Source organism: Struthio camelus, chromosome 4 (genome assembly GCF_040807025.1).
Source record: "Struthio camelus isolate bStrCam1 chromosome 4, bStrCam1.hap1, whole genome shotgun sequence".
Classification (NCBI taxonomy): domain Eukaryota; kingdom Metazoa; phylum Chordata; class Aves; order Struthioniformes; family Struthionidae; genus Struthio; species Struthio camelus.
Window position 1 is genome coordinate 16735519 of NC_090945.1, and position 11787 is coordinate 16747305.

The 11787-nt window shown below is 42.2% G+C and overlaps 1 protein-coding gene across 16 annotated transcripts in view; it reads left to right on the top strand.

The window, feature by feature from the left end:
• Nucleotides 1–9362, top strand: part of RAP1GDS1 (Rap1 GTPase-GDP dissociation stimulator 1) — a 105584-nt gene extending 96222 nt beyond the window's left edge. For 14 of the 16 annotated variants that reach the window (XM_068941600.1, XM_068941589.1, XM_068941601.1 and 11 more), the window contains 4 exons: nucleotides 36–175; nucleotides 3463–3589; nucleotides 5154–5282; nucleotides 8684–9362. In XM_068941600.1, coding sequence (XP_068797701.1) covers nucleotides 36–175; nucleotides 3463–3589; nucleotides 5154–5282; nucleotides 8684–8811 — 524 coding nt within the window. In that variant the 3' untranslated portion in view covers nucleotides 8812–9362. Of the gene's footprint in view, nucleotides 1–35; nucleotides 176–3462; nucleotides 3590–5153; nucleotides 5283–7208; nucleotides 8655–8683 lie in introns of those variants that run through there. The other 2 variants (XM_068941593.1, XM_068941588.1) reach the window with 2 other exon arrangements.
• Nucleotides 9363–11787: the final 2425 nt, after the last annotated feature.

Genomic DNA, 11787 nt, shown 5'->3' on the forward strand with positions numbered 1-11787 from the left:
TTTTCTGTTGTGTTGTTGGCTCTGGCAATATGTAGCAGAAGCAGCTGAACAGCTGGGAAAAAATGTAAAACTGGTGGAACGACTGGTGGAATGGTGTGAAGCCAAGGACCACGCAGGTGTCATGGGAGAGTCAAACAGACTGCTTTCTGCACTTATACGACACAGCAAATCAAAAGTAAGTTAGCGGTGAAAAAGGTCAGCTTGTAGAAACTAAGAGTTACCTCTGCGCTTAATGTTGTGGATACCAGTGGCCTCTGATTATCTAATCCTTCTAAAGAGCCAGGTTGGTTAATTCACATGTCACTTTTCCTCTGACTCTGAGACCTGTCAATCGGACACAAGCAGCAAGTTTAAAAACTTACTAGAATCGTGTAGTTAAAATAAAGCAAAACTTAATTTCGGAGTCGAAGACCAGTTAAAGGCTCACTGCCAGGGTTAAATCTTGACCCAGTTGCACTTGCATTGTACCTTGTAAAAGTTCAACAGGGCACATTTTTTACTTCTTTGATACTGAAGTTTATGAAGATTCATTGCATTCAGTTCTATTTAACAATAGATGAAAATCATAACAACGATGGAGATCCAGAAAGTCTGCCCCCCACGCTCTTCACCCGCCACGTTTCAGAGTCTTACAGTTCTAAGGGATCATTAGCTTCTGTAGAAGAGAAACTGTGGGACAGAACTCACCTGTCCCTCTCATCACCTTCGCAGCAACTAAATGCCTTCACATACACAGGCATAATCTGCCATCCTTGCTCAAGGGAATAGTTGGCCAAACAGGGCCTAAGGAGAGACAAACGCATCTCCTCTGGAAAAAAGCTCTTCCTTATTCCAGGCCCGGGCTTTATCACTTATTCAGTGAGTGCATTGATAAGGACATAGGCTGCATGACTGAGCTTAATACTAAGAAATGGGGTTTAGAAAACTCAGACTTTATCAACGACCTTTTCGTTCATGCATGACTTGTACTAAGTGCAAAACATATACGGTAGACCTGATCTATACAGAGCCTGTCCAAAAACGAAATCAACATGAGTGGGATTTTAGGGGTTTAACATCTTTGCAGGTTTCTAATAAAACTTTCTCCTACCCATTCCCCGTTTCACATTCGGGCTCTGAACCTGATCAGTTTTCTTTTTTTTTTTCCCCCACTCTCAATTATAATTTTTTTCCTCATTCCACCAGTTGCATGTATAGATGCCGTAAGAAGTCACAGAAATGTGAGGTTTTAATCAAAACTCTCTACAGGATAAGAGAACTGAATCCTAAATGTAGAGATACTATTGACAGCATGAAACAGATTATTAATATACAAGTTAACAAAATGAGCACAAATAAACTTCTCTGTGGTGTAGATACTCGTAGAGGATACTTCATTAGGAGAAAAAAACAGCTGGGGATGGTTGTCGCATTTTTTATTTATGCTTTTACTGCCCTCTAGGTTTGGAAATGTATGGTTCTTTACTGCACATCGAATTTATTTTTAAATCTAAAAGCCTATAAAATATTTTGAGTGATATTTACAAATATCACTGATTGGAATCAGTGATTGGATCAGTGATTTGGAAAACTTCTATCCCATTCTAAACAATGACTGAGGTGCTTGTGAGTTAAGCCTCACTAACACCAAACCCAGCTGCTGACATCTCCTTCATCTACTTGATAACGCCTTTTAGAGGGTGACGTTCACCTACAGAATCATTAAGATTTTGACTTTAAAGGTGCTGATCGGCTGCGAGGCTTATAGCCAAAATTCCCACCAACTCCACTAGACGTGAGCAGCTCCCAGAGTATTCCAGGAAGTCTCAAAAATATTTTGCTTGGTAGTTCTACCAGAAAAAATCCACATAATAAAAATAAACACCATTGCAAGTAAGGAAAAATATGAGAACATTTACATGCTTGCACACATCATGTCATTCAGAAAATTTTTTTCTGAAGAAAGATTTTTTTAGTGTGTAATTCTTGAGTCATTAGGATATGACTTATGCCACGTGCATCTTCAGCGTGACTATTTAAGAGCGTTCCAGTGTTCATATTGTGTTTGCTGCACAGCGAAGGTCACTGCATCGTCTGTGCAAGCACTGGAATGGAAATCGTTCTAAACACATGCAGCAGTTAATGAGTTTTGGCTTGTGGTTGGAGATAGAAAGGGATGTGCTTTAAAGTGAAATTAAGCAAGATGAAAAATTTAAACCGAGTCTCATTTGAAAAAATAGCTAGGTTTTCAAAGCTTTGTGCACCCAGGAACTAACAAAATAAACATTTGCTTGGGCAACTGCCCTTTGGCATGCAAAGTTACTTAATTTTCATGCAAACATCATTTAAATGATTTTGCACACGAGGTGAAAACAGCTGCTAGATAACATAGACTATTTCCTGTAAACAGCTGCTTACATGCCCTCTCTTCTGGTTTTGATGACATCAATCGCACAAGTGCTTGTTGGGGGGGGGGGGGGTGTTATCACAGCAAGAGATTAGGAATACCTTTAAAAAAAGCATTTAGGTGCAAATTTTACTTGTTAATCATCTGCGACATAAGAAAAGTTATCAAGGACCTACAGACAGAATCTTTGTCCATCCCTCATTACTTACCTAAGGCGGATCAAGTTTTGGACCTCAAAACAGAACCCCATTTGAATATTTGTGATTGCTTTAAAGTAATTTAAGCCAGTCGGCATTTTCATTCCCCAGATCTTAGGCAACATTTCATTTTAATTTCTGGCTTTAGAACAAACACACGTCAGTGTCTCTTAAGTGTCCTTTCCGAACCTGCCTCTATTTGAGGCAGAATTCCAAAACGCTTCAAGAGAGCGCTGGTTAATTTTCCTGCCTGTTCTTTAGCTTTCCTAAAAATATTTTTTTAGGACATTGTTTATATGACACAGTAAAACGTAATAGTTTGCGGTCCTACCTCTATGACCATCTCGAAGAAGCTCTGAAAATCCCAGGACAGGTGGAGCATCTGATAACTGGGAACAGGGTGCCTGGATACCAACTTGGCCAAAACTATCTTTTTCTACATCCTAATCCCAGTTGTAAGCTATGTTGGGTGGTTTTGATAAACTGCTCTCAACATCACAGCATGAAGAAGAGAAAACTAATAGTCTTTGAATACCTGCTGACTTCAAATGTAGCAAAGAGTTAGGTCGGGCTAGGCTAGATCAGCGTGCCGCGGCAACTTGGAGTTATGCAGGGTAACCTGGAGAAGAGCTAGCTACATGTGTCCTAACTCAAACATTTATTGAAGTGTCTCCGTTTAACAGGCTGTATTTTATAATTCCAGAGTAGTAGCAGATGATTTCTAAGCACTCACGCGCATACATTTATGTATAAAGTGATTATATATGCACATAACCAATGAGTATCCTTACCTAAGCATAACATAGCATCCGTGACAACTGTGTTAGTACGGTTTGTGTGCAACGCAGAATTTTTTCACTTCTGTGCTATTTATTTTAGGACGTAATTAGGACCATTGTACAGAGTGGTGGCATCAAGCATTTAGTAACCATGGCAACCAGCGAACACGTAATAATGCAAAACGAAGCTCTTGTCGCGCTGGCACTAATAGCAGCGTTAGAATTAGGTGAGTATCCCAGCAGCTCGCTCTGCCCGTTCCGAGTCTGTGCCCATATGGGGAGGACTGTGCAAGTTGAATTCCAAATATGAGAACAGCTAGCCTCTCTCCCACCTGCCTTTCAATAGCATGGAAATACATGGTAATACATGCACAGACACAGGCCGGCAATAAGGTTACACTGAAAACTGGAGTTTCCCGCTGATGTAATATTTGCTTCATCATTCTGGTAGGTGATCCAATGATCTAGAAAGGCCTCCTTAACATAATTTTCAGATTTTAGGTAAAACGCAGCTGGCTATGAGTTAAAAAAACAAAACAAAAAAACAAAAAAAAAGACAAAAACAAAAACAAAACCATGATCTTACTAAATTCTCTTATTTGCTCTGGACTTACCAAGACATGATGAACTTGGAAGACCACCATACTGCGTTCGCAGTCATACTTCACAGGACTGTGTTCACAGTCATACTTCACAGGCTGGAGACTACATGACCTTTCCAAAACAGGACTTCAGACCTAGGCAGGTCTGATCTAGTGGGCAGTTTTCTGTATGACCTAGGCCTGCATACACACGTGTATGTATCTCATCCTCTTTTGAGGGGGCTGAAAGGAAAGCTTTCCATTACCTGATCAGGAGGAGCTAGAAAACATATGCAGAGGTGCATAATGACTCCAAAATATCATATTGTACTAAATTTCACAGAAATAGATAACAAAAGACTACCTTGAAGACAGAGATGATTAAAGGTCTTGACTTGCCTTTGTCATAGCTCAGTTTACCCAACAAAAAAGCTAACTGGACAACAGGAGATTTGTTTATCCTGTTTGCATGCTTGTTAACTCGGATAAAGAATGGAACAAGCAACATTAACTAGTTTTGTAGTTGATTTCATCTTCTGTCATCGTGTACCAGAAGAACCGCCATGTTCAACTTCCCAATCTCTGCCAAGGCACTAGGGAATTTTGTTTTAATTAAAAGGCAAAACGTTCATACTTACCTGAATTTCCTAACCTGGCTTTTTCTTGTCTTCAGAAATTTACAGGTTTTGAGCCTGAATTCAGTATACAATGTTTCTTTAAAAACTGAGGAAGAAATTACTCACGCTCTGATCTTGCAAAGTTTTTCACAGCTCTAATAACAGGCCCCAAGTTCCCTCCACCATGAGATCCAGAATTACTCCATATGTATTTATTCAGACAGAACTTCCAAAAAGCAAGTTTAGGCATCAGACATTTTGAAAGCTTAAATACTGCAGATGTTGGCATCAGCAGCTAGAAAGCCAGTGGATTTTCCATCAGCTCGCTGCACATTTAAGATTTCATTTTATCATTAAACCCTGGGAGGGCCCTTTCAAGTTGTTAGGCTATTTCACGTTTTTCTAGCAAGAGCTGGCTGTGATTTTTAACATCATTCCATCTAATATAAACTCCAGTTTTATGCCAATGAGGCATGTACCACACCACCACTTTCACTACAGCAAAAGCCATCAAGGTTTCAGTAAGTGGCTAGAACAAACAAATATCAAACCAAGCAGCACTTCCTGATTTACAAATTACACTTGTATTTCAGTCACTGCTGAAAAGGATCTTGAAAACGCTCAGCTTGTTCAGATTCTACACAGACTGCTCTCAGATGACAGGAGTGCCCCAGAAATAAAATACAACTCCATGGTGCTCATCTGTGCCCTTATAGGATCTGGTGAGTATTCAAAGGGGGCTTTCCCAAAAGATTTATATATTTAAACTTAGTTCTCTCTTTTTAGCCTGAACAGAGTCTACGCAAATGCACTCAAGAGACTCGTTCCCAGTGACTGTACGCACAGAAGAGTTCAATTTATTATGACATATGCTTCACTTACTAGTTACAAGAGAAAGAGGCTATTAATTTTGGACGACATTAACTACAGAAATTGGACTCTGGCTTCCGCAGGATGCCGAGCGCTCTTAAATTTCCACTGACAAGAGATAAATGAAAGGCATTCAGAACTGTACAGGATGAGGCTCTCTATGCAAATACATGGATAACATGAACTTAATTTGCACCTTCAACTCTAAGCTCCCCGTAACTTGTGCTGGTGGTTTTCCTGTCAGCCTGCTCATGAAGTAAAATTAGGTGGAGGAGAAAGGAAGTTTGCAAGGAGCCTCCTTACTTCTAATTTCAAATAATGACAAGAATGGTAGGAAGTGAAAAAAATACAGTATTTGTGGGGATGGACACGCACAGATCAATACTCAGACCAGCACGTAGGCTCGAGTCCTGCTCTAGGAGGGACCCTCACTTACCTTCTCACTCCGAAGAGTGCTTCCCTCTGCTGCCCTCGCAGGCCTGGCCCCACCATTCCCAAGCACAACTAAGGATTCACAAGGTGGCTCAAGTTGTTTTAGTGTTTCCAAAAAAAAGTTTTTAATCTGTGGTTGGAGAGCAAGTTTCAGCCCAGAAAAGTCTCTGTTTCAGAAATATAAAAACAACTAAAATGACAGAGGAAAAAAAGACAGGCACTCCGAGCCTCTCTGCACACAACTTGGCAAGTGTGAATCAACTGAAGATTTTCTGGAGATGAGTTTACAGTAGTTCATTTGAATAAAAGTTATCTTAGCTAAGTGCGCGCTCTCTCTGTAAGCAAAAGTTATTTTTCCTTAAATATATTGTTCACTATGACTAGTGTAACTAATTCTGGTGATCCTTACTACTAGGCTAGCGAATGCTCTATTACCGCCAGCTTACAGAAGCCAATACTCCATTTTTAGAGCAATATATACATCTCAGTGTACAAAAAAGTGCTCAGAATTTTATAACGAGCCTCAAAGGTTTAGTGCTGTGAATGTTTAGATTTATTTTTTCCAGCAACCTTTTTAAGCCTTTTGGGCTAGTGGTTATCTGTCCCTTCGCCTCGCAGCGATGTTCTCTGGGGTCTTCCCATTGCTTCCAACTCGAGTAACAGCCCTCAGGAATTCTGCTCGACGCTTGTATTTTCACTTCCCTGGTTCTTATCACCTGGAAGACTGGCACAGTTAGCTAAAGTCAAATAACTTGTCTCTTTATGCCACTAGATTAAGGTTTTTTCAGGGTTATGCAGCTGGAGAGATCAGACTGACAGCACACGACGGGCTTTGCCTAGGCGTGATGTTTCTTAGCCTTCTCCCCGTCTCTGAGGGAGCAGACAGCACGTTACTGCTGTACACAGCCGTCAAGTCAGGGCACAGCACTTGGCTGACCCAGCGGAGTTCGGCCCCGCTCCCTGATGAGCAGACCTGTAGGTTAGTCATTACACAAGAACAACCACCAACAACCCTGGTATTAACTTTTAAAATCAGTTTAAAAATAATTAACTCTAGCGGGAGGGATTGCAAGGAGCAAAGCCTGCTGTTTGCACATGTGAGTCGACGAAAACACACGTGACTCTCAGCTTTGTTGCTTCTAACTTCAGGTCACCACTGTCTCCACACATCCAGAGAGACATCACTTACATTTAAAAAGTTTCCATGTCCTACTGTAACTAGACCTGTGTGGCTATTTTAAAGTAACTGACCATAAGAACAATACAGTTCCAGAAGCGGTTGCTTTGTTTGAATTCTCAGTAAGTTAATTCTCCAGTAAATGCTGTTGAACTGTCTTTTACTACAGGGTATCTGACATCATGTTTAACTTGATAGCACCAACAACTGTGCACTAGCAGAAAAAGTTTTTTTTGTCATCTGGAAGTTGCTGTTGCAACTGAGTGAATATGTGGAAAGAGGGAAGAATAAGGACAAAGGAAAATGGAAGAGTGTAACTTAAAGAATCAACAAAAGCAGAGCATTCATAGCTAGCACTGTCACTGCTCTGTGTGAGGGTCCCAGGGCTCACAGGAATCAATGTTAAGCAGAAATATTCAGCCACTATAAAGCGGTAAGTTCCTGAAAGTCAGTTTAGTAACACCTGCTTAAGCATAACGGTATCTTAGAAGGAGAAAGGAGGCAGAAAATGCTTACAACACAGTAAAATAACCCCAACAGCTTCACCAGAATTGCTCAGTACAAGGTTCCCAGGTGCACGGCCGCAGCTCTCTGCTCTCACAGAGCAGGGGTTAAATTGTGCAGGAAAACTGAAAACATGTGAACAAGAAAGTAGGAAACAAAAATCACAAAGTTTGCTGTAAGGAAAAGTACGAAATGTGCAGAGCATACGGCAGAGCTCATCTGAAACAGATGGTCGGGATTCCTCCGGGGACACACTGGGGTCAGGCCCCCGGCAGCACCTGGGAAGCAGAAATACATGTAGGCTTGTGGGGTTTTTTTTGTTTTTTTAAAACTAATTTGGAGTTCACTATAACAGCCTAGACAACCCAAAGCAGTCAGGTTTGGTTTAAGCATGAGAGGCCTACAGCATGTGGCCTCAAGAAAACTCACCGTGTTTTCAAAGAAACAGCGCATCAGTTCTGCGGGCCGTCCCCAACCTTTGAGACACAGTACAGCGCAATTAGAAAACAGAGACTCTCAGTTTCAGGTAAAACGTAAATGCTGTATATATATATCCACAGCATGGTGCATCGCCAAATGCACTTGTAACAGTTTCAGAGCTGAAGTATAGGTGGACAGCTAACAGTGACTAGATGGTGATATGTCCATTAAAGAACTGTTTCCACTCTCTTCATACTCCTACGTAAACAGCCAAGTAGCAGCTGATCTGATACAGGTGAACTGCACAGGAAGCCTTATAGGGAAGCTCACCTGCTTGGTCTAAGTGTTTTAAGGAATAAAGCAGAAATAAGAAAGGGTTTCGTGAAAAATAATTTCTAAACATCTCTTTTGCAAGGCAATTCAGGTTGATTTTCATAACTGCAATGCAGCAGTTTCATCCTTCCCTCTCCACCCAAAATCCCTGGAGTTTGCACATGCCCTGTGCATTATGGATCTAGACCCGGAGAGTTCCCCCCCACCCTCAAAAGCAACTCAGAAAGTTCATGTTGTGTGCCCACACGCATATATTTGCGTGCTCACGTGCGTACATAGTTCTAGGGTATCATTGAGTAGAACAAGTTTCTTAAAACCACCAAACTTCTCTGTTCTTGCGCCTGTCTCATACCAAGAGTTATTTCTTTTTACTATTTCTTTTTCCAGAACCTCTTCAGAAGGAAGTGGAGAGCATGGCGTTTCTAGAAGTGGTATCAAAACTCCGCAGCCACGAGAACAAAACTGTGGCCCAGCAGGCGTCGCTAACAGAGCAGAGACTTGCTGTAGAAAGCTGAGAAAGGTCTCGTGTTCACAGCATCCCATCACAGAGTTCACCTTTGTCCTCCATCCTGCTGCCGCTCCTGCTGTGTTTTCCACTGTATCACTTGTGCATGCGTGTAATGTTCCCACAGAAATTGATGAACTGCTGTAGGTACCCGTCCAAAAAGATTTCTAAAAATCCATAGGTGATGTTCACATGAACCTGTCAGAAACCAGTCTCCACCCATAACTGTTCTACTTGTATTCTTGTTGCTTGGGCCACATAGTAGAATGTGCATGTTATAGTCCTATGATGATGTAAAAGTGGTACTACACAATGAATCTCTCCTCACACCCCCTAACTGCATAACAATGTGCTACTAAATTAGGGATAATACAAGATGGCAGCAAGTCCAGGCTAGAGGGCTGATTATAGGATTAAGAGGTAAATCTAGCTCCATTTTTGGTGCTTTGGAGATGCAGGTTTGAATGTAATGTATTGCTGCTCATTCACTGGTCTTGCCTATTAATGTCAAACTCGTGGTACCTAGAGGTAACAAATAAAAATTTCAGTGCTCTCACTTTATTCCGTGGTTTGTCCTTTTTTGTTCTCAAATGCAGCAGCAGCGACTGCGCCACCATGCGCTTGTGAGGAGCCTTTTTTCATTCCGTGGCCCTGATGCAAGCATTCCCTTTCAAGTAGCAAGAAATAAAAAGAAAACAATTTCAAGCCCCTTTTCACTGGAGTATACTCAGATAGGGGCATGGGGTAGTTTAACAGTCATGTGGGCTTCCACTATACAATCCTTATCCCGTAAAGCCACACAAGTTTGAGTCCTCCTGGGCTTGCTTAGTTTTTTTGGTCTGTCTCTACCCGCCTCCTCTCTCCCCTCTTTTGAGGATGGATTTTTAAAGGCATGCCTTGCAGCAACTTTTCAGGAGAACGTCAGCGAGCGAGAAATGCGGCATGCAAGAATCTTCCCTGTCTCCTCTCCTAGGTAGGCGAGTTGTGATACTGCCAGTTTAAGCTTCCTGGCCTCACAGCTGCGCTTTTGTATGTTTGATGTGACGGTGAGCAAACCAAGAGACAGTTCTTCGGCAAAACAGGGAGCAGCAGGCGTGCCAGGTTCCAGCCAATGAGCACGTGTTATTTTGGACTGTGCGATACCATCGCCGAGCTTGAACAATTCCACAATGCGCATACAAAGCTCCGATAAGCTCTAACATTTTAAAGGAAATTCAGCACTTCCAGGGCCAAGCTGTCAGCCTCTGAAGTCTCAGGCACTTTGTTTACCAGCAGAAGAGGCATTCCCAAAACCAAGCACCCCTGCAATCCCAAGCCCCACAGTCACAAAGCACTGCTGTTGACCTGATGAGCCAGCAACGTTCCCAGAGTCACTTCCCAGCCTCATGAAACCACGGGCTCTCCCACCCGACACTCTGAAGGGAAGGTGCCAGCCACAATGGGGAGGGGGTTAGGTACAGAAGCTGTGTATGAAAAGAAATTAGACACCTTTCTCACATAGCCAGAGTTCAAAACCTACTGAGACTGTACCAAAACCCAGCAGATACTACAGGAGTATTCACACAGTAGAGCAGATCCCAAGTCTATTTAATGCAGTGCCAGAAACTAACTGGCAACGGAACAATCAGTAGAAAAAAGTCACTAATATTAACTGTACAGTAGCCTCTTGTTTAAGAAGAAATACAAAAGACAGTGCAATAACACCACAGACTGTGGAGCTGTGGACACAGACCAGGGCCCCCGCGACATCGGGTTGTGTGAGGGGGCACAACCTCAGCTCCGCTGAACGTGCCCAGGGTGCCTCAGCCACAGGTCGCACTAGGGCCACATCAGCCCTGAAGCACGGAGATAATTTCCGTTGATCTCAATAGCTTCCAAAACACGTTTTAAAGACAAGTGCCTGGTAACTCACCTGATATTCTAGAATGAGAGCCTTTGTTCCCTTTGACGCCAGTATAAACCACGAGCTTTGGCATGGGCTGACTGCAACAGAGAAAAATCATGACAATTTCTATTCATCTGGTTATCTAACTGGACCTTAGGTTAAGCATTAGCCATATCCCTACCGTTAAATTTTTATTAGGGATGCCACAGACACAGCAAGCACAGACAAAGGTCAACAATGATATCCTTCTACTTTCAGGTGCTTTATATGGATGGAATATCAGGTGACCTACATTTCCAGATTAAATCCATGCTAAGCCTACACGCAGAAGGAAGGTCTGCATAGGGGTAAAGATGGTTTTTTGTCATTAGGAAGGTAGCTGAAGAGACTGAATCCATCCACGCAAACGCTCTGCTGTTCTGAGGCATGCTCAAGCCTGCAGGTCATTTCTATGCTGCTGGTGAATCTGAGCCTCTTCTAATACTGTTTCTCTTATTTCTTCCGTGGATCTAGGGACTTCACTGTCACATGCATTTCACCGTTCACTCAACTGAAGTCACCGACAATGCTTCTGATTAGACTGACTACATCTAAGCCAAGCTTGAAGTCTACTGCTTATTTTTACTTATTCTCTGGTTATTTTATGACCAAGATGCTAGACATCAGGCCTTCTCATTTGCCTATTGCTGCATCAAACCAAGCCAAAATGAATCACGGCTGCCGCACTGCATAGGGCAAAAAGGGCAGGCAGTACCCGGCTGGCACTTCATTTATCTCCATCTGTATGACTTCCACAAGACCCAACATCTTACCAGTCAGGAAGAAAGCGAGCACGTATCTGCTTACATTTCATAAGGTGGAAATACAGTGAGAAATTTCACTTTGGATGAGGCACAAACACCAATATAAGCTTTGGATTCACAGGAGCCAATTGGCTCAAGTCAGACCACGAGACCCAATAAGCGTCATTTATTTCAAAGGCTCCAGAAATGTTAACTAGCTACAACTTCAAGAAACAGTACTCAGGTTTTGCTTACAGAATACAGACAGCTGTTCCCAGTCTCCCCCTCCACTGTGAAAATGGTTTATCCAAGCGTCTCA